The sequence below is a fragment of the Gallus gallus genome, chromosome 1 (assembly GCF_016699485.2).
Source record: "Gallus gallus isolate bGalGal1 chromosome 1, bGalGal1.mat.broiler.GRCg7b, whole genome shotgun sequence".
NCBI lineage: Eukaryota > Metazoa > Chordata > Aves > Galliformes > Phasianidae > Gallus > Gallus gallus.
Window position 1 is genome coordinate 169,300,121 of NC_052532.1, and position 27,663 is coordinate 169,327,783.

A 27,663-nucleotide genomic window follows, 5' to 3' on the forward strand; every position below is an offset into this window, starting at 1 on the left:
AAGAGCAGGGCTCTTCATTCAGATTCGTTAGGGCCGGCCCCGCGCCCTGGGGCATGCCGGGAACGGAGGGGGGGGGCGCGCAGCCCGGGCTGAGCGAGCGGCGCTTACGGACACGGCGCGGGCTGACAGCGCGCCCCTCCCCCTCCTCCCCCCCCCCCCCCATCCCCTCCCGCCCGCGCGCGCTCCACGCCCGCCTCGCTCAGCGCGCGCTCCCGCGCTGCCGACCCAACCGCCACCGATGGGGGGGGGGGGGGGGGGGGGGGGGGGGGGGGGGGGGGAAGGAAGGCGGGGGGGGGGGGGGAGGGAAATGTCACCCGGCGGGCGCGGTGCTGAGGGACGGAGCGAGGGGACGGAGGGACAGGGAGCGCCGCCGGCTGTCAAGGTAAAGGGGCCGCGGGGAGGGGGGGTGCTCCACGCGGCGGTGCTTTCCCCCCGCCCCCACCATCCCTCCCCGCGGGACCCCGCGCTCAGGTCCCCCCCGCCGCCCCGCCCGGGCGCTGCGGGCTGAGCCGTGCGGACCGGGCCCCGCGCAGCGCTCGTTTGAAAAAAAATAGCGCTGCGGGGACGCGGGGCGGGGAGGATGGGGGTGGGGGGGGGAGGGATGGGGGGGGGGGGGAGAGGCGAACTTTCATTTTCACGCCGCCCCCCCGGAGCCGTGCCGAGCCGTCAGGTAGCGGACGGAGCTCGGCCCGCGCTCGCAGCCCCATTTCGCGGAGGGGGGAAGCGAGATGGAGGCGCTCCGGGACCTCTCTCTGCACTTGACGTGAGGCTGCGGCGGGTCCGCCTCAGCCCCGGCGCCGGGCTTCCCTCTGCGGGAGGGAGCGAGAGAGCAGCGGGGGCCGCGCACCGCCGCTCCCCAGGCCCGCGCTCTCTCTCGTCGCCTTCTCGCTCGTCGCCTTTTTCTTTTTTTCCCCTAACCGACCGACACGGAGAGCTCCGAGCTGCCGGGCTCGCTCAGACCGTCATGGCTACGAGAAGTGCGCTGCCGGTCAGAAACACGCGATCCCGGGGCTGCCGGCTGAGCGCCGAGCGGTGCGTGAGGCACCGCACGCTGATACCGCGCCCGTTCGCGGCTGCTCGCGCCGAGGCTCCGAGGCTCGGGATCACTCGAGAGCCAACTCTTTTTTTTTTTTCTTTTTTTTTTTTTTTTTTCAAAGCAAGTTCTTAGCAAAAAAAAAAAGGAATCGGTCGTTCCTCACATCTTGTTTTCTTTTCCTTTTTTTTTTTTTCCCTTTTTTTTTTTTTTTTGAAAGGGAGAAAATAGAACTGATTGGCCGTATATTTACACTTTCAGGCTTAGCTGATTAAAACTGCCCTGAGTGAAGTTTTCAATGAGCACCGAAAGGAATGGCAGCCAACGGCTTGGAGGTTTTCTTTTCTTTTTTTTTTTTTTTCTTTTTTTTTTTCTTTTTGCCCACGAAAGCAGCATTTTGTGGTAGAAATAGCAATGAGAGCACTGAAAAAAATACATAAAAAATACAGCGTTGCCGATACCACTCGTCTGTATTTAGATTACGTATCGTTCTGCCCTAAAGCAACTCTAGTTGCTATTTTTCACCCATTTTTTTTTCCCAACTATGATGCAGAAATAAGACCTAGCAGATAGGATGTCAGCCTCTTTGCCAGGATGTGGTATTCTCTTATACGAATCACACTGTTGTCCTCTCGAATGGCATTTCTGAGGTCTCATTAAGGATTTCTAAAGGCAGTGAAGTTTCTGCACCGCCGCTATCCCATCCGTGCTTGCAGACACACACAGGCCCAATCCTGCGTGTGGTTCTGTGCTTCGTTATGGCCCTGTTCAGACCGAAGCTGGAAGTCGTATTACACAATCACTGCTCTCAGTATTACTTAGGGCTGCACGAAGCGTAAACCCAATGCAATAGTCTCGGTTTGCATCACCCACTTCGTTTCGCTGGGGTTTAAGCTAAATAATGCACAATTGCCATAATTTTAGGATCAGGGTGGTTAAATATTTGACGGCGAGGAAGGGCAGCCGCTCTCGTCTAACAGCCCCTGCAATAGGAGGTGGGTATTGCACTCTCTGGCTGCAGCATCTGGGAGAGGATTGTCAGCTTGTTTCCTCAGTGACTGGCAAAGCCAAGGAGTCACAGCAGGAGCACAGCTGAGGACAGAAGGCAGGGGAGAGGGATTTTGAGCCTCAACAAAAGCGATGTCAGTTCTTTAGATCAGATTTCCGTTCCAGATAACGTGGGCTCATCAGAACGGTGGAAGTCCTATCTGCTGTGGCAGCTAAGAGAGGGTAGAGCTGCAGTTTCTGTGCTGCACTCCTTTCCTCGCACCTTTCCTCGCTGAAGCACTACCTGCACGCCGCCAATCCCCCCACTGTAGGCACTTCTCCTCACAGACTGTCATTACGTTCTCAGAGAATCTTCCACTGCTGTAACATGTGACATGGCCAGCATTTGTCATGTTATCTGCTCTCCTGTTGCCAGGGGGAGGAGCATGTGCAGTTGAATGTTTTGAGTTTTATCTGCCTTTTTTGTTTTTTTTTTTTTTTTCTTCAATATATGTGTTGTTTACAGTAGTGAGGCAAGGTCAAAGTCATGTATTTTGTTCTCCAAGCACTACGTGGTTGGTTGGGCTCCTGATGGCCCTTAGCTCCTGGGCGTATTCATCCCATAGACTTGTTCCAGCCCCTGAGAAAAGTGTATCTGTAGAAATGTTAGCTTTTTTCCCCTACTTGTGTAAATTCCCTTGTGTCAGGTGAGAGAAACTGCCGACACGAGGCTGTAGTTTGGAGACCCAGGCATTTCTTTGGGAAACCTGGATTTAGGCCCCGGGAGGATCTGGAGACCCCAAATCTGTCATTTAAAGTTCTATAGAAAATCAGTATTAAGTGGAAGAGAGGGACTTGTATTCACCTACCCCACTGAGATGACATTCCCCCCGGCTTCCTATACTTGGGAGTTCCCTATATGGAACAAGAATCACACTTGGGTATCCCAAACGGCCGGGGTCTGTCTGCAAGGTGGCACAACCAAAGCAAGGTACTGATCTCCCAGAATGGCCCAGGAGCTCCCAGCTCGTCAGGGATGGTTAGAAAGCTGGAGGCTGTCTTTTGACTCAGGCACGCATTACTTTGCAAATTACCTTGCTATGTGTTTTTAAGATTTATTTTACAACCGTGAGGATTAGAGGAATTTGTCGTAATGAAAACTGGCATTGTGTCACTACTGTGTAACTGTGTAGCTGGATTCTTTGGTCTGCCTGGGTACTTGCATATTATTCCACTCTCTACTGGTCCAGCTCCTAAGTGAGTTACACCAAATGGAGGCCAACAAGGTATACCCAACGTGGAGCAATTATAATAACGTGCACATCTACATATTATTTGGGTTCCCTGTTTTGGTATGGCATATGTGTGCATGGCCAGTGGAAATTCCAACTTTTTTTTTTTTTTGTATTTATTTTTCTAATTTAAGCTCTGCCTTGCTTTTGGTGCTTATCCAGCCTTCTTTGCTGGATCCCCGTTAGAGATTCACCAAGGCCTCTCCTCAGACCTCTTCTGAAAGTTTGCTATCAGTTGAAGTTTCTGCTTAATAATCTACTCTAATAATCAAGTGTATTCAACATCTCCTTTCATTTTTGACTTTTCTGCTTCTTTCTGTGGCCATTAAGTCTCCAATTTATCCTGACAAACATAGGATTTGGAATTCATTACTTAGGCCATTTCAGGTTGTCACGTAGCAAGGACTGAAATGTGCGCCGCTTATTACTGTACAGTCATTAGACTGCAGTGGCAGTGAAAACTAAGTTCTGAATTTGCCAGCTGAGAGCTGATCTAGGGATCCTTCTCTTGGCACCAAGGACTGCAGGAAGTATTTGCTAGATTAGGATGTACACCTGCTTTATTAAATTCCCTACAAAATACTAAGTGGAAAAAAAAACCCCAAACCACCCATAAACAACCTTTAGCCTATTTTTGGTGTAGACTACCTGGTTTTTCAACAGCCAACTTTCAATCTATTTTTTTTTTTTTCCCCCAATGTCTAAGATGTTTAACACAGCATAAAGGCAGCTGGTACAATCCAAAGGCTGGGCTTAACTACGCTTTCCTTCAGTATTGACTCTAATACAGCCATAGGCCTGACCCATCATGAACATATCCCTGAGGCCTCGGGAAATACTTGCTATTAAACTAAGGTTCTGTGGTGAAGTTTTGCTAAAACGGCCTCGCTGTAACTTCTAAACATTGTAAAAATTCTTCTGCATGTTAGTGGTTGTGAAATGTGCTGGTTCGTTATCTGTGAAAACTGAAGCCCATTCTTTATGGATTAATTACAGCAGAGCAGTTGCCAAGTGATCTTCTCCACAGCACCCACGAACTTTGGCCTTACACTGAAGAGGACTCGTCAAATGGTGAGAAAATAAGTGTGGTTGTTGGGGCTATAAATTATTGAGGGGATGCTCTATTATTTTTTCTTTCCTTTGTATCAATTCTGTTATTTAACTGGTATTAAAGTTAGATTGTTTTTGGTAGGGTAACTGCTGGGGCCAGAGCCTAATTTCTCACCTTCCCGCCCGCTATTTTGCTCGTTGCTTTCTCAAGCTTTATCATCTCCTTATCCATCCTGGACTTTTCCAAACAATTGTTAGCGATACACTGAATTTATGAGCTATTTTTTTATTACTTGATTTAGCCTTAGTCCTGTGCATGTGCTCAGCTGTGTTCACAGGAGGATTTCTATCAGCACCACCAGTCAGCACAGCACAGCTCGGATGTGAGGAATTGTTGGAAAGGCTGAAACTCAGACTTTGCAAATATGTATTTCTGCATTTAAATGAAATGCTACTGAAATTAATACAGGAGTGAGAGGTCTGGAAATGCTTTAGCTAGCACTAATTTGTTTGCTTTTATGCTGTTCAATTCATTTCTTTTAAGACAGCATGATGTAAATTGTTCATTTGCTTCTCTAGTTTCCCAGTTTCTGGGAAATTTTGAAATCTGAGCTTCAAAACGTTTATAAAATGTTAGTAATGCTCATGATTCTCATAAAAGGAACAAAACGTTATTGTGTTTAACCATTTTGTGAAAAGGGAACTGAATCTGGAGAGGAACTAATTCTATCAGTAACTCACTGCCTTAGTCAGGTCTTTAACCTTGCTCTAGCTCCGTACCAACACGGAGTCATGATTTTTACACGTATGGGATTATTAAGCACGCATTTTAAATAGAGAGAATTTCCTTTTTTATAGCTGTAGGTGAAGGGTGGGATATTAGTAGTGGGAGAGGACATGAGAATGTAGCTGTTAAGCACTGGTACTGGCTTCCTGGTAGTTTTGAGAGGTGACAGCTTAAAATAACGGTGTATACAATGATCCACAGTTTAGGAGGCAGATCACAATGACCAGAAGTTCACAGGATGCCAAGAGATGTCCCTGAACTTTGTTGGTTCACTGTTTTGATTTCAGTGGCTCAATTTATGTTTTCCTTTAGCAACTGCACTGTAGAGTAAGGAGTAAAAGGGACAGAACCCCACTAGCAGCTTACGATCTCCACATTTCCTCCTCCCTTTATGGCTGCTACCACAGAGATTGGAATATTGGGTATTAACCCTCACCCTGCTCTTTACCAAAGCAGGACTGGAAGCGCGGGTGTGTTTGTAAGGCAGAAGAAATGGCGAGCCCTTTACACCAATAACCGAGTGATGCTCTGTGTTAAGGATTACTGCGGTACTGTCAGCAAACACTGAACTAATTTAACCTTTGTCTGAGTTAGTTACCATTTTGCATATTTAAAAATGAGATTTGATACTTAAGCCAAAAAGAAGCAGTGGTTTTCAGGCAGAGTGCACTGAGATATAACCCAGAGGTCATTTATTTTTAATCCAGATTTAATTTTCAGTTTCTTTTTTCTTCCTCGGGCACTTTCTTTAGTTTTCTTTCTGAGACCCTCTCCCCCGAATTAACTCGAAGCATTTAATCATTTGCACTCTGCTTCACCAAACAATTAATCTCGTACCTAAGTCACGATACTTGCACGAGTCCAGCTTGTGAGAGAGAAGTCTGAATGCACGTTAGCCCCTCACGTTTTGTACTTGGGTTTGCCTGTCTGAGAACCAATAGGCTGGATCCAGCCCAAGTGTGAGTCAGCATGTAAGCAGGGTAAGGAGTTGGGGCTCAGATCTGTATGCAAGCTTGGTATTACAAACGGGGTGAATGCTTTCAAGATGATTTACATTTGTTTTTTAAATTTAAGCACTTCAGTTGTTTAGCTGAGCGGAGTTTAGATACTCCATATGCTTAAAGTTAAATGCTTAAAGATAAGTGGCTTAAAGGTTTTCTAAAAGCATATTTGGAATTGATGTAATTCTTTCACTTCAATAGAAGTTGGATGGTTTTGAAAATCCCGTTTTTATTGCCCTGCTAAGAAAGTAACGTTGTTTCTTTTATTCCATCCCTTTTTTGCTAAGTCGTTTTCACTCCTGGTCCCGTTCACATTGTTTCCTTCCAACCTGTCCTGTAATGTCCAGTTCTCTATTAACTTTGCCACGCTGACTATTCTTTGTCTCTAGAGCAATAGGAAGGGTATGAAGAGCACAGTGGGTGGCATTTTTCAAAAAGGGAACTGGGACTTGCTCGTTATTAAAAAATTATTCTCTAATAATAATGATCTGAAGCCAGGTAGCAGTAGCAGGATCTTAAGGTGATTCTTTAATAGCCATTATGCTTATTCTCTAAAAAACAAAGCAGAAAAACCCACTGAACAGATTGACTCTTTAAACTTAACGTCAGTCTTCTGTTACTAAGCTGTGTATCACTGAACTTTTCTTAAGCTTTGGGAGATACAACACAGAATTGGAAGAGAAGCATGGATCTACCTGAAGGGCAGTTCGCTGCATTCTTGGTAAGTTCAAAACACGTGTATAAAATTTTATCTCTGTTAAATTTTCACCTTTATGAATTGACATCTATTTAAGGTCCTTTGCACAGGGACAGAACAAAGGCAGTTTCATGGAAATGGTCTCTATTCTCTGGATTCTTTTACGCTCTCACCCTGTAAAAACCTGTGTTGTGTTATAGCTGAGTTTGTGGTGTGACTCCTGAATGAAAACAGTAAATGACATGAAATTCAGTTACTTTCACAGTGATTATACAACTGTGTTTTCATGCCCACTTTCTGAATAAAACAAGATATATAGGAATGAGTTTTCTCCTAGTAACTTCTGAATCCACTGCTTCATTTGAGCTGCATTTGATACAGAGATAGAGGTCGCAAGGTCAAGTTTCTACAGTTTCAATGAAACCTGGCAGATGAGATTAGAAAAATGACTCGAATTTGTGCCTCCAGGACAGAAAAAGCTTCAGCATGGACTTGGAAGTTTTCTATTCCATTCAACCTGCTGCCTTGCAGATTAGCATCCTTGGTTGGTCTGATGGTCACAATGTGAGTTGCTCCCAGTAGTGAGAAGGTGGTGTTTTGTGAAGGAATTTAGGGAAATTATTTAGAAGGGAGTGGGAATCCAGCCAGGGTAACGTCAGCCTGGGATTGCTGCACAAGTATTTTGGGGCATGTGCAAGCACATTAGTAAATAACTAGACTTTGTAACTTTGCTGGTCATGAAAAAAACCCTTGTTTTTGCAAGAGCCTTCCAGTCTCCCAAACCAATCATGTACCCTTCAACTTTATGGTGGTCTATACCTACGTTAGATGCATGTTTTTCCTATCCTTGTCAGAGAAGGGAATTGTTGAGGCAGTTTCGCTATTTCATTTCTTTGATGGCTTGAATGTCAGCTCTGAGATATTCCATAGGCTGTCACATTTGTAACAGTGTGTTTTCCGCTCTTCTCAGAAACTGACTGTCATTTGGACTGCAGCTATGTGTCCCTGACCTCTCCTCCAGTCTGCACTCTCGGAGCAGTGCATTGTATTCCAGTTAACTTCCTTATTGGAGAAAGATGTGGAGCTAGGCAGAGGGGCAGAAAGCAGTATTAGGATCTGGCTGCATAAGTTACCACGTTGCATTGCATCTTTGATAATGCCATATTTCCCTAGCTTTATGGTCTTGGGCTCCTAGAGAACTGACTGTCCCAAAAAGTATAGTCTGCTCATTCTCAGTCAGTAAGAAATGGGTACATTATACTTGCCAGAGGTACTGGTTCACTCAGGTAGGCTCAGGTGCTGGTTCACACTTGCAGGCTAATGTGACTGGTAGGTCTGATATTTTTAAATTTTCTGTGTAACAGTAGATGGGAGAAGCATTCAAGGCCAGACTGGATGGGGCTTTGAGCAACCTGGTCTAGAGGGAGGTGTCCCTGCCTAGAGCAAGGGGTTGGAACTAGGTGACCTTAAAGGTCCCTTCCAACACAAACCATTCTATGATTCAATAATTCTATATCTTAAGACACTTTTTGAACAGAACTTACAGCTGGAGCACCGATCTTGAGAAAGAGGAGTTGAATTTGTCATTATAAGTCATGTATATAAACCAAAAGTTTTAAAGGGAATAAAAGGCGAAGAAACACTTCAAATTCAGTAACTTCTAAGACAACTGCCTTGAAATTTGTTGTAATGTCTGAAATGTGGATTTCAAATTTTTGCTTGTCCTCCTGCCCAGTTGAAAGCTTTAAGCCTGGCAAGGAACAAAAAACTGTGGTGCTCTTCTCCATTTTCTGTTTGTTTACAAGTCTGTTGTTTGACAAAATCACAGCCAGTAAGAGAACAACTTGTTGCTCAAAAATAAAACCAAAAGTAGAGAATTAAAAAAGACTGCATTCCATCCTTATGGAACTCCTGATTCTTCTGTTAGATTGTCAGATCCTTTAATTTGTTCGTAGCTTTTGCTTGTTTGTTTTAAATATTGTTGTTTCTTTAATGGTATCTAAATTAAAGGAATAAAGAAATGTCTTCTGCATGTTTCTAGGATCTAGTTCTTATATCCTTTATCATCAGTGCTCTTGCACAGTGTCACCAGTTAAATATTATTTCATGGAACCCATGGTTAATGTGTTTGTAAATGTTTTATGATATAGAAAAGCGTTGTAACTGAAAATAAAATGCCTTTTAAAGATCAACATAGATGTATTTTTAATAAGAACAGTGAGGTCAAATCATAAATGTTAAGTTTTGTGTGAATGGCAAAGAGGTGGTATATATTTGTTTAACATTACATTTGTACTTCCTGCATTCTAAATAGTTTTCTGGAGGAGCTTAAATTTAGGAAATGATTGCAGTTGATTTTTGTAAGGATTTTTTGTTTAAAAAAGATCACTTTTAGTCTAAAATTGACTACTGTTTATCATGTGTTTTCAAATACTTTAGTCTTCGATGCTGCTGTATGTGGCCAGATGCTTTCATAGAATCACAGAATGGCCTGGGTTGAAAAGGACCACAATGGTCATCTAGTTTCAACCCCCCTGCTATGTGCAGGGTCACCAACCACCAGACCAGGCTGCCCCGAGCCACATCCAGCCTGGCCTTGAATGCCTCCAGGGATGGGGCATCCACAACCTCCTTGGGCAGCCTGTTCCAGTGCGTCACCACCCTCTGTGCGAAAAACTTTCTCCTAATATCTAACCTAAACCTCCCCTGTCTCAGTTTAAAACCATTCCCCCTTGTCCTAGAACTATCCACCCTTGTAAACAGCCATTCCTCCTCCTGTTTATATGCTCCCATCAGGTATTGGAAGGCCACAGTGAGGTCTCCCCGGAGCCTTCTCCAAGCTAAACAATCCCAGTTCCCTCAACCTTTTCTCATAGGAGAGGTGCTCCAGCCCTCTGATCATCTTAGTGGCCCTCCTCTGGACCTGCTCCAAGAGCTCCATGTCCCTCCTGTGCTCGGGGATCGTGATCATAAAGACCTCAGAAATTCACTGACCTATGCTGTCTCTCCAAACTTTATGCTGATTTGAAGCAGACTTAAACACTAAGAAGCAACTATGATAATGGCTTTTTATAAAGTAATAATTAAAAATACATCTAAATTTCTACTTCAAATGCATATTGGTAAAAGTTCCCATAACGTGCTGCTGTTACATGTAAGGCCTGTAAGCAATTTGAAGTCAACATTCTGTAAAAAAAGGAACTAAGAATTCCTATAAATAACGTGCAACTTAAAGATGTATGGAACTCCTTTATTATGTGCTAAACGCTGTAATAAAATGGGCTATCAGAGGGTTTTGCTGCATGTTACTAATTTTAATTTCTTTTTTTTTATCCCAATATTTTTGCAGGTGTGTGGAGGAACGGGTCCCGTGCTCACTGTTGTTACTCCCACATAGGCGGACTCTGTAACTGATTATATGTGGGTAGGGCCCTATTGAAATTAAGGAGATTCTGCAGTAGTGCGGGGTTCTGTTTGTGTGACCCTACTGTGCCTTCTTACTGTGAATTCTGTCAGTGTATCATGGGTTGTGCTGGAACCTGCCTTTTGGGATAATGTAAGTTCTGCCTTTCCCCCAAATGTACTTTAGACGTGAAATAATCATTAAAAAAAAAGTTTTGAATTAGAAAATAAATATAATTTACATGCGTTCTTTTAATTATGTTTTTTTGGCAGTACCAAATAATATATTCCTCAAAACTTCTTAATGGCACTGAGGCTTTGTGGATAGTTGGTCACATGATGAGAAAATTCAGCTGTAAGTACACTGAAATGATTGAATTTTTCAATAGTTAGTCTTTGCTGATGTTGACAGACTAATAATGATAAAAGGGTTAATCAAGAGGTGTGATTTATGTGTGACTCCGGTTCTTTTTAGAAAATCCATACAATATATCCATTAAGGATATCATTATTCTTGGATAATTCACCACGTGAACCCGGAGTCCTTCAGCACTGCTGTTAGGTAGGGAGTTTTCATTTGTTTATTTCCTTTGCTTTCAGAAGAGTGTGTTTCTGAGCTGCTCTCTATCTTCACCCATAAAATTTTCCAAATTTATAGATCTATAAAAACCGTTTATGCCTCCAATATTTGTGTAGCTACTGCAAGCAGATTTACTAACATAATTGTCTTGCTGAGTTGAACGTTGAAATGTTAATAAATATATACTTATGCTCATGTCAAAGTAACTTGGTTAAATTAAACTAAACTGATCTGACGTTATGAGTGGCAATTTGATCACACATGCTGATTAATTATAGGCTTCTTAGGCAAGAACTGTATATTTTATTTTAACTAAGTACCCTGTGCTTAATCGGTAATAATTATCCATACCCTTTGTCAGTGGATTCACCCAAAATAACTATAAATATACTTGTATTGAAGAGGAAGTTTTTTGCTTGTATCTATGGGTACAGGCATTGCTATGATTCCTATTTTTATATCCAAGAGAGCAAAAATTATGTGTAGGTGTTTTACCTGTGTAACGCTAATGGCTTTATAAACTCCATGCCCTTTTTTTTATGATGGTGTATTTCCTTTCTGGTGTTCAAGTACAAAAATGTTCTGAAGGCAATCTTGTATCTGGAAGATGGAAGAACTAGAATTGGTATTGAATCTGTGAGTAATTATTAAGGAAGTGTGAAGCTGTAGAGGATTTGTAGGCATGGCCAATTAGATATTCCTTCATGTAGAGCAAAGATGCAGACAGTGATTGGGGAGTAAAGAAAAAGAGATTGTAGAATTATTTTTTTGCTTGGCACAAAAGTAACATTAAATGAATTTGAAGAAAGAGCAAGACCAAAGAAGAGATCATAACCAGATCAAAAGCAGACTTGAGAGTCCAATTAACAAACAAATGAACAAACAAACAAAATAAAACTCAAAAAGAAACAAGGAACTAAACAGAAGAATATATGGCAAAAATATGCCCAGAAGGAGAACTGAATGTGTAGCTACTGGTACCTTTCATTTCATCAAATATCTGGTTGATTTACCTATCTATTTAATTTAAAACTTCCAGGAAATGTCTTTCTCTACAGTTCTCTGCAGTTTTTTTGGAGGGGTCGTGTGGGCTTTGGAGAGTTAGTGACTGTGAATTACCTGTATAAACAGAGTATTTGAGATGACAACTGCAACTAAGAACAGAGGTCGATGGTCTACATATGCTAAAATGTGGCTAGTGCTAAGCAGAAGAAAGAGCTTCTTGTTCAAACTCATAACTTAACTATTTTAAATTTGAACATCTCAAAGAGAGCTCAAAACCCAACGGGATTATTTTGGTTACGGGATGTTACGGTGCTTCTTTTATAATTTCTGAACACAAAAATGAAATGGAGTTATTTTTTAATATGAGATGAAACCATAGTTTGAGAACATTGAATGTTTCTCCTGAATAATGAGAACACTGAATATTTCACTTTGCATCTAAAATCTTGAATGATATTTTTTTTGTTTGTTTGTTTAAAAAGCACAGTTCTAATAGTTGACTATTTTCATCTTTTAGTTCTATATGCCATATTTATTCTTACTTCCCCTAAGTTGTGCAAAGGAAAGAAAAGGAGAGAGAGATCAGGTGATTGCACAGCAACCAAACCCAGCCTCCTATGTTCCCTCTCCACACCAGATTGAAAAAAAAAAGTGCCTCAGAAAAGATCTGGTTTCAGAAGAGATAAAGAAGCAAGGTGATATATTAGTCAGTGGGGTATGAGGAGGCCCCTGGATGTTTCATATGTCTCCAAGTTTTTCAGTCATCTCTACGGAGGGCAGCTCATACACATCTGACTGCATCTCCTTCCTGAGAGAGCAACTTCCCTGTGCTTTGAGAGAAAGAATGTAGGGGCACAGCTCTATTCTGCCTGAGGTAATGCTGCTACAAAACACTGTTTGGAAGAAAAGGAACTCTGAATTGTCTCCTGCTGTATGTCTCCAGTACTCACGGCTGCTAACCCGTGTGGTTGAGCACCTGATCTGCTTGTTCCTTTAGTTCAACCCATTCTGTGCTGTTGTAAATGACTAAAACTAGGAAACAGCAAGAAAGCAGACACGAAGAGATCTTGTTGATGTTTGTGGAATTTAGGGTGTGGGCATTTGCTACATGGGCACACTTTATGTAGGTTTGGGAATACTTCAAGGGCTGGAAATACCAAACTAGAGCAAAGGAGAGTAATTTTCCTTCAGTGGCAAGCTGAAATGATAGCCTTGGTTCTGTACAATAAGGAGGAAGAGGAAAGGAATGTGCCTGAATGTTCAGCATGTTAGTTGTTTTAACTTTAAGCTGTAAGATCTTTTTCTCCACTGCTGTTTGCGCTTGGCTTGTATCACCAATGTCCTGTCTTTGAGCTGGATGTAGCATGTTTTTGTTTGCTGAATGAGGCACCCATCAAATTACAGTGTCATGAACATTCTTCTTCTTCAGTCCTTGAAAGTCAAAACATGGTAGCTCAGGTAGCTGTAATAACCCAGTAATAAATGTGGCGTGAAAGAATTTTCTTATTTCATAGTACAGGAAGAACAGTGTTTTATGTGTCACTTCATATACCTCCTCCCATCTTCTTTTCTACTCCTAAGCAGATCTAATGCATGAAAATTTTCTTCAGCGTTGTCCTCAGTTCTTTATTTCCAGTTACAACTTTTGTTAGCAATTTTTTCATATTTTTGGTTGGGGTCCTCACAAAACCTCTCTGCATCCTCGGTGAATGACACCATCATGCTGTTGTTTGCTTTAAGTCATCAAACCTAGGCTAAATCTTAGTTTTTGGAAATCTTTTTCCAATCCTTCAGGGATGCTCTTTCTTCTCTGTTGGTTGCTTGTATTTTTCATCCAGGTTTTCCATGGATCATATCGTTATTAGAAAATCTTCTTCTTTTGCCTTGACAAATGTAGTCTTGTCATTATGCGTTCCAAGTGCTGCTGTAAATATCAGTTTCCAGATTTACTCCTTTGGCTTTTTAAACTTCCTCCTTCAATTGAAAGCAATAAAGATAAGCTATCTGTCTTTGTTTTCAAGGCCCATCAAGACTACTTCTACCTGATACCTTTCCTTCAGTATCAAGAGGTTGACTCTGATTTTGATCAACATATGATGCCAGCTTCCATCATTCAGTTGTTATATTTTCACACTGGATACTTTCTCCTCAGCTGCCTCTCGTGTAGTAGCTGACTCCTTCATAAACAGAACTGTTTGCTGTCTCCCTTTAATATCTTCTTAAAAGTTTTATGTACTGTGAAGCTTATGACAATCCAACTAGAAAATAAGTATGTTGTACAAGTATACTAATACCGATGCTTGTCACAGTAATACTTTGTCATTGCCTTTGTACTCTGCAGTAATCTCTGTTGTCTCTTCACGTAGAATTCATGTGGACTTTTTGTTGTATGCTTATTCATGGCCCAGCATAACGAGAAGTGGTCCAGGGTGTAGCCTTCTAGGATTTGTGGTAATGCAAATAAATAATAATGAACACTTGTTGGATACTGCAGTGTAGCCTCTGGATTCTGCTGAGCCCTGACTCGCATCATACTTAATGCAGAAATAAGGTGCTCACAAAAATAGGGGCCTCACAAAAGGGAAAGAAGTGAGTTTCAGCCAACACAGAAAATGCTAGCACCCCAGAAGTCTTCTCAGCTGTCGAACCCAAGTCAATAGCTACTGGCATTGTGTCCAGAAAGCACCCCTCTTTATCTTCTCCACAGCAGTAACAGCAGACTCTCCCTCCTCAGAGGAAGTTAATGTGAGTATTACGAATCCTCAGTGTATACAAGAGATTAAAGGACTTCATATACTTCCATAGTGTCATTCTGCTACTTAGTGCCTTCCCTTCCTGACACAGCATCTCTTGGTACAGAAATCTTGAATAACCACAGGCCATTCTGTTGGTCAGTCCTTGTCAAATACCACTTGGTTCTCTGTTGAGAAGGAACCTGCACTAGTTTTGATTCGGTATCAAGGTACGTTGCTACCTGATACTGCTCTGTTTCCCTGGTACCTTGAAGATAATGATTCTTCAGAAGAGTGGTAAGCGTGAATTGCAACAGGAATTCCTCAGGTATGTCGTTCTCTTTCTGGAAGTGGGTCTGCATGTGTCCCTTTTCCTTCTTTCAAAGTGACACCAAAATATCAGCATTTAGATGATAACAGAGATGATGAAATGTTAGTGCCTTGCTGATAGAGAAATGATAGATTGGTCTGTTGGTCTCTATATGCTAACTAGTCAAATAAGTTAAATTTATCAGACTAAACCACAAAATATAATTACAAGTGGTTCCATATCTGAGCAGGAGAAGCCTGGCAAGAGCTCTGAATGAGCTGATAGAGTGGACACAGTGACCGTGAAATACAGCAGGAGGCCAGAGAGGCTATACAATTGAGAAGCTCGATAGTAACAAGAGTTTTCAGTTTTCAAACTATGGTCTGGATAAGCTTAACATTAGGGCATCATGCATAAGCTGTGTTTTTAACTACCATCAAGAACTAACTTTTGAGCAAACTATCCAGAGAATCCAGTAGAACGAGGACAGCTCTTGAGTTCGTTTAGATTAGTAACCAGGATTTGGTTGACAAAGTAACTATAGGAAAGACATTTGGTAGTGGTACATCATATCAAACTGAAGTTTGTCGTATTTGCATGAGAGAAAAAGATAAAAATAAATAAACAATCCAGTATTGTTTAACTGTAAAAAAGAACTGCATACAAATGAAGAAATCGTTCAAGTAAAAATTGTAAGAGGCTAAGAGAGACACAGAGTGTTTGTTTTCTAATTCTGACCCAAGTGAATAAGAATTCATGACAACTGAGCAGTAAGGGAAGTTACGAGGAACAAATAGATGTTTTTCAAAAAGTGAAATCCAAACAAGCAAAGAGGAGAAGAGCACAGTTCTGGGAAGTTAAATGTAGACCTATTCTAAGGAGGGACAAAAAGATTTTGAGGAGCAATAGGCTAAAATCATAAAAGCAAAAAGAAAAATCTATAAGTGTAAACTTTTCAGTTAATTCTGCTAGCAGGACACCGAGTTCCAGAGACAGAATATTTAAAGGCAAAGCCACTGCAGAAGGAAACATATGGACAAACCCTTACATTGGCAGAGTTCATTCCAGGGACATTAGGAACAGTCCCATATAAAAGTTGTTCTTTATAAGAAGTATTTCAATTTTTAAATATCAGTAAAAGATTTTTGAACAACTTGATTAAATGGGCATTAGCAGATTGCCAGATAGCACGATGTTCTTTCGGTAGTTGCAGAGAAATTCAGAAATAAAACTGGTTATCTGTGAACTGTGTTGTATTATCTATCATTTAAATTGGTGTTGATGACAGAGGAATGGAAAGCAGCAAATGTGACCATGTTAAAAAGGTCTCTAGGGACGATCGTGGACTAATGTACTAATAAGTCTGACTTCCATGGCAGGCAAAATGCCAGTGAATGTGATAAAGAATATAATTAATAGGAACACGTGTGGCTGTAATAGGCAACCATCACCTTGACTTTCTGTACAGGGTAGTTTTGTCTTACGGCTTCGCTTATTGTTTGAAGCAGTAAACAGACACATGGGAATGGGTCACCCAAAAAGCTTTTAAAAAGGTCTATCACCAAAGAATGTTAACACAGTGAAGTGTTGAGATACGTAAGATTCCTTGTGGATTAATAAACGGTTACAAGATAAAGAAGACTATAGCAACTAGTAGGTGGCTTTAATGACACCACCTCCCAGCAATTTGTACTGGCACCTTTTCTGGTTCACCTGTTCCTAAATGGTATGAAAAGGTGCAGTGATAATGCTTAGAGACAATAAAAGGCTACTGTGCATTTGGAGTCAGAGCTGACGTTGGCCCTGAAGAGTTGCAGAAGGATCTCACAGCACAGGCTGTGGTGCTGCAGGAGCCACGGCTGTCCCAGAGGCCAGGTATGACTGACCCACTGTTAAACCAGACCTGTCAGCAGAGAGGGTCATTACCTCATCATCTGTCAGCTCTGCAGGCTGCAGCCAGGCCTGCTGCTCAGAAAGGCATGGACTTGCAGCTGTTCTAACAGGAGCTGCAACTTGGAAGTTCTACTTCCCTATTTCTTAGGGTTTCACAGCCTTAGGTGAGCTTGAAATACAGACTTTGATCCTGGCATTCCTGCCTGTCACAGAGGTGAAGTTTAATTGTTAAGCTGATGGCTGCTGTCTGGCTGCTGTGAAAAGCCTGGGTTCTCAAGCCTTTTCCTAATGCTTGTGTGGATTTTTAGCAGCTCTTGCTGATTTCTTGAAATCATTCCGGATGGATTTGATGCAATATGGTACTTGAAACAAAGGAGTCATGCTGGCATACCAGTCAGTTTTGAGCACTGATGAGAATTATATAAAAAACAGACACGGATGATGAAGATATGGCACAGCTATTGGGCAGGGACAGTAACTGAATCAGGATTCTTCATTTTGGAAAAATGCTGGCTGAGGAGTAATAACATGAGAAAGATCTCTAAAACCACGAATATGTGGAAGCATTTAATAGGAGACTCTAACTCTTTATTTCTTAGAATAGAATAACAAGGAGCCCTTGGTCACTGTTTTCTGTATCTTAGGTGACCTTTATGATAGCAGAAGATACCAGTTTCATCTGCCATAGTTCTGTGGCACAAAACTGCACATCTGTTTGTCCTGGACCAGCCGTGGCCAAAACCCAACCTGTGTAGAATTACAGCTTTTCTGTAAATAAAAGCTCGTAGGCCTTGTTGTCTGATGATAAATTTTCAAATATGAATCAAATGTAAATTGGTCCCTTTTTCCTAAACCTGAAAGATATACATATATTTATTGATATCTAAACTATGCTTCTGTCTATTCCTTTGTCTGGCAGTAGTAATGTTATGGTCATATTGGCCTTACTTCTCCTGTTTACAAATGTATGGGCGAAGGAGAATGCCAGTTTGCTGCTACTTCAGAAAGCCAGAAGCAAATAGCAGGTCCTAAAATCAGTCTCAGGGGAAATCAGATAGAGGAGCAGTAACGTTTAACACAGCAACCGGAAGGTCAGGAGGGAGGGAGGGAGCAGGGAACATCATCGTATTTCTGACGTGGCAGGAATGGTTTTCAAGCCGTGGTCCACTAAGCCCTAATGGGCTACAGGACTATGGTAAGTTGAACAGCCGTTGGGCTAAACCATATCTAATGGTGCTTTAAATAGCACCTTCAATTAAAAGTTTAATCAGGTGGGAGTGTGCTGTTTTGTGAAAAATGTTAAGGGCTGACAGCAATCTATTGCTCCAGAAATTTGGGCTCTGCTCTTCTGCTGTGTATGAAAAGGCAGAGAGCACTGCCTGCTTTTTCAACATTAGATAGGCCACATGCCTCTGCAGGAGAAGCATAGAATCATAGAATCATAGAATTGCCAAGGTTGGAAAAGACCCAGAGGATCATCCAGTCCAACCATCCGCCCTTCACCAATGGTTCTCGCTAAACCATGTCCCTCAACACAACATCCAAACGCTCTTTGAACACCACCAGGCTCGGTGACTCCACCACCTCTCTGGGCAGCCCATTCCAGTGCCTGACCACCCTTTCAGAGAAGTAGTATTTCCTAACGTCCAGCCTGAAGCAGCAGCAAGAGATTCCCAGAGGGAGCCAGGAAGATCAAGCTGGTAGCAGCAACCCTTCTGTCCCCACCACGTCCTTCCCAGGATCTAGTAACAGAACGGCTGCTTTTTTAATTGTTGCCTTGTCCTGAGCACCGCTAATAGTCTTTGCTCCTCTTCCTTTCCATCTGCGCTCATGAATAGTGGATTTAGTGGCCTGAGAAGTGAGGATTGGGTCCCCATAGCACAAAGATTAGACTTCTCATCTTAATCAAATGAACACATATGTACATCTTTGAATGCTTATCTGACTTTCTAGCAACATTAGCAGATGCAGACTTTTCTTACGAGTATTAGCCTGTCTTAGCACAGGATGAGTTTATTACTCTAAAAAAATCCACTCCTATTTGACCACGCTCTTTAGTTTACATAAGCTCCCCGGATGGTAATTTTACATTGTAAAAACCTTCCTTTTCCTCCTATCAAGCCTCCTATTATTATTATTAATATCATCCATACTGACAATTTTCCAGAATCGTAATGTATTTGTATTAGCTATGCTTTCAGTTGCCCCAGCGTAGGTTACTTTCTGTTGTCATAAATACCACACAAGCACATCCATAAATAATTTGCAGACATTATATCTTTTCCAACATACTGCACAGCTTTTTAGCAGTCACGGTGGTGCTGAAGTGGAGAAATGCCAAACTATAAACCTCATTCAAATGGTATAAATGTGTTTATCCTGAAGAAGTCTATTGTCTTACCTAAAGTTAGATTGTAGCATACGTATTATATGAAAGGTAAGCAAAATACTACTGGCAACAGCAGTTACAGTAACGGTGTTCTAAGGGAATTAAAGTAGGCCAGCATGCTCTGTGTAACCCTTTTTTTGTCGCACCTCTCTTATTCCTGTTTTTTTGATACATATAGGAAATGAGTTTTGTGAATGCTTTTATATTATTGTTATTATATTATTATTACTAAATGCCCCTTGCTAACTGATAGGATTCTGCAGTCACTTTTCAGTGTTCTAATATGTACAGTGCGTATGGTTGGTTTGTCTTGTTCACATGCACAGGGCTAAGCTGGGTATGAGGTCAGGAGGAAATCTTTGCCTTGTATCAGAAAGAAATATACAAGGGAGGAGAGTGCTTTTCTAGCACTGTAGTGTGGAAAAAAACCTATTTACCAGTGTCATCTGGGGGTGATAGGAGAGAGGGATTAATATGCTTATAAGCAAGGCATGTGGGTATAGAAGCAGTGATGGAGTATATGGGTAGAACTGAAGATCAGTGTATGGGAGTAAAGATTTAGGGGCAGAGGTCAGAACAGGATTCCTGTAGGAGCTGGAGAGGTCACAGCTGGATAAATGCATTGGGGTCAGCTGGAAGTCAGTACCCCAAACGTGGCTATAGCTCTGCCACATCCTCACTGCACACTTTCCCTGTCTGTTCTCTCCTGTGTCTTCTGGAATCCCAGCTTCTTGTCTGATTGTGAACTGGAAACCTTACTTTCCTGCTTACTCCAGAAACAAGGATACACACACAAGTACAGAAGGCCCCTCAAACCCCTCCCATTGGAAGCCTCTCTTCTTACTGTTCTTTCTATGGGATTCTGCAATGTAGGTACAGCCAGGTGAGAAGTGGGCGCTGGGAGCAAAATAATGCCTCTGCTTCGCCTCTTCGTTTGCATCTTCTCCAAGTGGGATGTATCCCATCATTAGAAATCTGCTCGTCAAAGAGGAGTTCTTTCATTCTTTTTCCCCCCTATTCGTTAGAATGTGACAGGTTTTTTTTTCTATGTGGTGAAATACAGTTTTTTGATAATGTTTGTCTTACCAAGAAGCACAACAGTTCGGGATTTCTAGAGCCTAATCTCTTCTAATTCACAATTCTTTGTGATCCAGGACCTTCTTAAAAAGAAAGAAATCCAGTGGGTGAGTGCAGCTACTGCTGATACTGTCAGCCTTCTGATAGTGTGCCTCGTTTTTTCAATTACTATTTTGCAGCCCACTTAAAAATTGTTCATAAAACCTCAAGAGTCTGCAGATTGAGAGCCACTTTCTAAGGGGGTATCTTTAAATGGACGTTACTGTGTTGGTGGGGTTTTTTAATTCAGGTGTTGGGTCTTTTTCTTCTATCCCATCTGTGAAACACCAAGTGTTGATAACCATCTGTGAAACAACATTTGATGTAATGGCTACGACACTGCTTTAGAAAGCTCGTGAAATAGATTGCCTGCTTAGAAGAGCTGGCATCTAAAAATGTATGTCATGGACACAGGTAATAAATGTTGCTTGGGAGCTGTTACAGGGGAAAAAGAACTTAATTTGTGTACGATATACTGGTCTTAACTTCTTAGCTTTTTAAGATGTCTTTCTAAGTATCCTGCTGTATGCTCGTAAAGTATTTAAAGATACGAGTCATTGCATTTGCTGAAGTATTCAGTGCATCATTTAAAATGACTACCAAAGGAGAGAGGTGGATTCACTTCACATAACAGCTAAGCATAAAAATAATGATTCAGAAATAATCGTGTGGTTCCAGATCAGTAAAAATCATTTTGTTTTTCTGTACAAGCAGAGCTCTGCACAGAACGGTGATCTCATTCTACCTTATCAGATTACAGTTCCCTACACAGATTTTCAGTACTAAACTTTATTCTGGTGATTTTGTAACTTTATTCAGAAAAAGGGGGAAATGTAAACACTTTAAGTAATCACTCTTTGTCCGTGCTAAAAGACTGCATGCACAAGCTTAGTGTTTCCCCCCAGGATTGGATCCGTAGTCCTTCAAGTTTTGCTATTACAGGGAATGTGCAGGTGAATAGGGAAAAGCAAATGTGAAAGGAAAGAAATCAGACGGAGAGGAGGAAATTTCCCTTCCTTTACAGAAGGAGGGGAAAGATGCAAGACGGTGTAATGAGCGCAGGAGAAGTAACAGGGTGGAAAGGGAGGAATAATGTTTAGTGCTCAGACTTGTTATGCTTTGTGCTTGCATGGAAGGCAGACTGAGACTTCAGCTTTCTGACTAACTGCTGTGCTGAGCCGTACTTTACTCCATGTGCATTTTTGCCTTAGCGTGGCTGCTTCTAAAGAAGGCTTGAAATTATCTTTCTGAGGCAACCTAAACCACAAAGTGTATTATCCTGCTAGAAAATAATGTCTACCCCAATGTTCTGTCTTCCTAATCTAGCAGTCTAAAAACACTGCTGGAAACACAAATAATAAAAAAAGCCAGCTGTATGTGTATTTGCTGTTGTCAATTCCACTCACTGGCATTCGGGGCAGGGGACAGGCATGCAGAAAGGCTGTAACACTGAACAGTGGCAAAAATTCTGTGCAAAACCTTGTTGTAATAACGATGGAAGTGAAAACTGGCCTCATTTATCAAGTCGTTTTTTTGGTCAAGTTCTTGTCCACACCACGTTTGAGGCTCTTCATTCTAGATGGAACACTTATAGCCAGTACTTTATGTACCGTACTCAAAGAGCAATATGAAATATAAGTGATTGTCTAAATCAAGAAGAGGTTTATCTATTATCTCTACATCAGTTTGTCAGAACTTAAATGGAAAGGGAGACCGAACGGAAAACTATAAATATATTAAAATATATTATAAAAATAGAAATACATAAACCTTAACTGCTAGTTTATCATCATTCAACTGGACTAGGCAAAGTCACCTCATAAGCAAGTGTAGGTATAGATCAACAGACTACTCACATGAGCCTTCATTACAGGGTAGCCATCAGCATATGGATTTCATCCGTAATCTGTAATAAAATAACATAAATTAGGAAGATGGCAAAAAAAGGTTTAATTCATCAGTTTGTTCATTTATATGTTTACATATTTCTAAAGAGTACATATGGCCTTATAGCAGAGTCAATAGGGAAAGCATAGGGTTTTTTTAACTGCACAATTAATATTTATATAGCAAGTAGTCCTAGTCTCCGTGAGTTATAATGCTAAAAGCTTGTTTATTTTTAAACAAACCTCCTGTTTTCTTATATTCACTTGATGCTATGCATAAAACACCTTAGCTGTTCACCTGAGCACCACGTCAGTGTCACTGAGCCCTAAACTGATGCACAGCAGAGTGCATCCCTGCGAAACTGGGGACAGAAATGGGTGGTGCAGGGACAGCATTTGTGGTGCCAATTCACAATTCATTTTTGGGTGGTAACATCTACTTCTTGGAAGGCAGAAGAGCTCAGTATTAATTTCTACTAATAGAAAGGTACAGGTCTTCAAAAGAATTACACTCCCGTGTTGCAGGATTCGTTTTCATGCATAGTGTCTGTGCCATTGCACAGGAGAATCTGGACAGCAGTCTGTAAGAGTAACGGTAAGAAGACTGAAAAACTGATGTAGCTGTGTTCATTCAAAAAGGAAATTGAAATTAAAAGCAGACAGAACTTTGAGAAGTTCTAGGTAACAGACTTCATGCCGTATGTTACATTTAGCCGCTACCGTTATGTTGTTTTGCATTAACACTGTACTATTTTCCATCAAAAGTCTGCAATTCTTTAGGTGATGTAAACTCTTCAGTGCAGAGTCGTATTTCAAGCAGGGTAATATTTAGCTTTTAAAGACATCTTTTTAATTGCATTGACAGATCCATGTTGTCCTTACATAACAGGCAGGATTGGGGTGACTGTATCCTGGAATAGTCATTACAAACATGGTATGTGCAAGGCCATTGCATGCGCAGGTCTCCAAGGTGGTATGAATTGCACAGTCCCGGGATTACGTCTCAGACTCTCTATACAGAAAAGTGCACACTGTGAACACTGTCCCATTGGGATGTATTGCAGATTCCCCAGAGCGGTGCTCAGGAGGAAGCTGCTTTTCCCATCCTCTTTTCTGACTATTTATGCTTTGGTACCGCAGTTCTCTAAGAGCAGTGTTGTGCTTTTGCATCAGGGCTGGCAATCTGGTGAAGGTGGGATAAAGAGGTTATCCCTTCAGACTTGCTCCTGGAGCTTCTGCAAACAGACAGGACTATGTATCAACATTAAAACCACCCCTCCATCCTTGACTCCTGTCTTTAATTATAGCTCATTTAAAGCAACCATTAAAATCCAAGTATCCTATTTGTAAATAATCACTGAATTGAATGGCAAATGACTGAAATATCAGCAGTGCCATTTTAAGTATCAGATGCATGTGATATTTCCTCAATCACATTCTTAATCTTGGGAATATAGAATCCCAGTCACGCCAAGCTTTGACTTTAGATCACAGGAGTTAAGCTTAAGGCCCCAGCAGTACATAAATATGCCTAAGAGAAGAGCAAACTTAACTTTGACTGGATCAGAATAATTTTTTTGTGTGTGTGCTCAGTATATTAATGTTTGGTAAATATAATTAAACAACAACAACAGCTACAAAAATCCACGGCACAAACATACTGCATGTTCTGTGCAGATGAAAGCTGTTGGTAAATTCTGCTTGTTCAGAATAAAGGAAGTTGAAAATGTGCTCTCTTTCATATTACTTTAATCTTAGTGTCGTTACCTGTAAGTATTCAGCACATCTATGCTTGTAGAAACCTAGTGAACTTTGAGAAATTAACAACATTCCAAAGACATGGTTCAGAGTCTGAGATGTAGGCCTTAGGATGGGATGAATCGCCCTCTGGAGGTGCCCGTTTCAGTCTACTGGCTTCACAGGGATCCTGCCTTGCACTGCCTGGCTTAAACTGAAAGCTAAGTGAGTGGACTGTCACCAGAGGAGAGGAATAACTAAGCCATACTGGGTCTTTTCTGTAGACCTTTCTGTTTGTTAAGAATAGCTACCTTTATTTGTCACTGTTCTTCTTGCACCATTTATAAAATGAGTAAGTACAGTTGTTACTGCCACTATTTCCTGTGCATTTCCTGTTTGTTTTTTCCTTTTCCTGTCTCTTTTCATCTTATTATCTTATCTTTCTCTGTCTTTTTATCTTTCCCTGGCTTTTTTTAGCTACCATCTCTTCCGACGCTTCTCATTCTCTCCCTCTCTGACCACTCTGCCTCCCGTCCTGACAGCACTGTCCTAACTCCCCATCTGGATGACTGCTGACCATTCCCTCTGATGCTGACATCAGTATTTTCTGTGAGAGAGAGTACTGTAGTGAAGAGACAGAAAAAGAAGAAGATGGCACTGTTGTGATTTTGTTGTATGGCTTTGAATCACCTACAAGTATTGCTGCGACCGCAAATTAAGTGTGCTGGTTTCCCAATGAACTTGTAATTTCAAGATGTTTGTAGAAATGTAAAATCAAACGTGAACCGCATTAAAGTCATTTAAATTTAACAAAATATAGCACTAGTCTTCTTTTATTTTTAATATGGAGACCTACGTGGCTCACTTGCAGAAAGTGGGTTATATTTTAAAAGCTGTGGACTGGCAAGTTCTGACTTACTAAAGCATAAAATCATTGTCCTCCTCCCTGTGGCAGTAGTTTCTTTATTCAGACCCACTGCTTAAAGATCTCTCCTGTTGTTTCCTTCTCTATCTTCTCCTTTTTTACTTCCTTTTACTAGCTTGAGTTTCCTGTTCCTTTTTGCACCGAACTTTCCTAAGTCTCTTGGTCCAAAACCAGTCCCTTTTTCTCTCACGTATACGTCCATCAGCCTAAACTACTGCCTTAAGCATGATCACGTATATCTCTAAACAACGAGCAGATGTGCTGTTTCAGGACTTCCAGTAGATAAGAAACTTAACAACGCAGTGACAGCATTTCGAGTATTTTATGCCACACATGCCTCACAGGATCAGAGTACCACACCATTCGCATCAATGGCATAATAATTATGGACAGGCACGAACATTCCCATTAAAATACAAATTTAAGGTATTGGTTCAGTATAGGATTGCTAACTTAAAAGGAGCATCTGAAAGAAAGCAAACATTCTGCATTCATAATTGGCGTTGCAGGAGTATTTAGATTTTATTTGCAGATAGATCAAAGAGGAAATGCCAGCACAAAGAGTGCTCTGTATAGACAGTAATGTAAGCAGTTAGAGTGAAAAAAAGAAAGAAAGACAACTAGAAGATGTACGTCCATAAAAGTAGTGGGTCTTTTTTTATAAATCATGCTTTGCTATAGCAGAAATCTGCAATAAAAGTTAATGCTTTCTGAGGGGTAGATACCTACACATGTTGTAATCTTTACTAAATGTTCTCTGCACAACCTGAACTCCCTGGATTTGAGTTAGTACAGTGAAAGGAAAGCTAAGGACATGATAAAATAGTGACATTCTGGAATTTTTCTGATATGTACAATATGGTTCTCTGGTTTCTGGTACTTACGATAGCTTACAGTAACGGTAGTAACTCATGACAAAATGCATGGATGTGGCTGAGAATATCCTTTGCGATGCCCAGAAGTTTTAAACCAGTGTAATTACAAGAAGGATTCTGCATAATTTTGAGTCCATTAAAAAAGCTTTTTTTTTTTAATGTCAGATTTGTTTTCTGAGTATGAGGATGTCATTATATACAAGAATTAGAAAGCAGAACAATATTGGACCCAGGAGTAGTTATATGGAAGACGAGGTTTTGGGTTGTATAATAATAGTGGTAAGTTTTTTATTAGAATGGATCTGCTGCAATTAATTTTATTGAATGAACCATACAAAAATTATCCAGGGAGCGAGGAAGAAAGACTTCTAAAAACTATGTAAAGCCTATTAGTATTATCCTCACATTATATAAAATGGCATGCATACAGTTAAATTATCGCTGCTGGAGTTCTGTCCTTTTCATTAACTATTTAATGTAATATAATAACATCCTGAAACAAACTGTTACTTAATACCTTTATCAGTTTTACAGTAGTTATGGAACATGGTCTTATCATGAAAAATAATACAATTTTAAGATTGGCATATTATTGTTAGAGGGAAATACATGAAAGTGAATTAGCATGGGAGAATCAACTTTGTTTTTGGGAGTACTGTATTGGCATCACGTAAGGTACAAAACTACTGCTTGTTTAACCGTACTACTAACCTAAAATAATAGGGTTACAGTTGGAAGACAGAAGTATTTTTACACTCGAGTTTGTGTTGGTTTTTTTTAATTGCAATTTTTGGGTGACAGTAAAAATAACCAGTTAAAATCTCTCTCTCTTCAGTGTATGAAGAATAGTGAGGAAAGCTTAGCTGGAAATAATAACAAGGCAAGACAAGTTTTTGAGCAAATAAGCGCTTGCAAGAGAAGAATGAAGTTGTGCGAATACCACTACACTGAGATGTGAAAATATACATCATCTAGAAACTCCTTCAGGAAGTAATCATGTGAAATGAGATATTTCTGTTCATAAACACAGCTTAGGTGCACGTGGTCTTGAGGGGTGCAGTGCCACAACAAATTCCATGAAATGCTTTTTGATCGCATTACAAACAAGCCTGGCTAAGGCATAAATAGAATATAACTATCTGTTTCTATATAAGGAAGATCAGGTGAGGGAGTGTAATTTATAAAAACAGCCACCCTCCATGCAGCCCCTGCGGTTCACATGGCTGGCAGACACAGAAGTAATATTACACATGAAAATGGAAGATCCATGAAGGCTGTGAGGAAGGTTTATTTCATGTGACTCTCTATGGGACTGGGAGGAAGGACTGTGCTATGTATATGAAAATAAGGGTGTGAAAAAGCTTAAAAGAGGAATTTGGATTATGTGCAAGAGTGTTCCCAAATAGGCTACAAGTTATTGGTATGATATAGAAAATTTTTAATACTATATTTATTATATCCAAGATATAGGATATTTTTTATTAATACCACTAGAAGAAGCAATAGCAGCTAATCCAGTCCTGGATCTGACTGCGGTCGGGAAAAAAAAAAACCAGAACAACCAGCCTAAAATGAAGACCTTAAGTATGTACGGTACTTGTAGTTCAATATATAGGCCAGAAAAACAGGAATCGTATTGTGAGCATCAATGGCAGAGAACTGCAGGGTTCGGAGAGTAACAGAGAAAGCTGGTTCAACACTAACACTGCAATAAAATAAGAGTAGGGTTCCCCTGAAAACAAATGTTTACTGAAGTAAAACACAAAATATTAAACAGCTAAAAAAGAAAAAGGAACTGGGAACGCAAACGGTGAGTTTGCTGTTGTGCGAAGATAAAACAGATTTCCCCAGTTGAAGAGACAGCAAACAAACGTGGTAACTGTAAATACGGACAGGTATCTGACAGCACCCACGGCCCAGCCTCTGTGCTGCTGCTGAGCAGGCCGAGCCCTCCTGCTGCGGCCGC

At 41.0% G+C, this 27,663-nt stretch overlaps 1 protein-coding gene across 26 annotated transcripts in view; it reads left to right on the plus strand.

Annotated features, from left to right (window-relative positions):
- Positions 1-27,663, plus strand: part of LOC770248 — a 44,231-nt gene that overhangs the window by 931 nt on the left and 15,637 nt on the right. For 2 of the 26 annotated variants that reach the window (XR_005847660.2, XR_005847665.2), the window contains exons 2-7: positions 4,309-4,383; positions 6,801-6,871; positions 10,197-10,403; positions 10,523-10,604; positions 10,725-10,811; positions 13,856-16,122. Coding sequence is in view for 5 of the 26 variants with exons in the window: in XM_015276248.4 (XP_015131734.2) it covers positions 4,309-4,383; positions 6,801-6,871; positions 10,197-10,257 (207 nt within the window). In the remaining 21 variants the exon portion in view is untranslated. The other 24 variants (XR_005847658.2, XR_005847656.2, XM_046914675.1 and 21 more) reach the window with 21 other exon arrangements.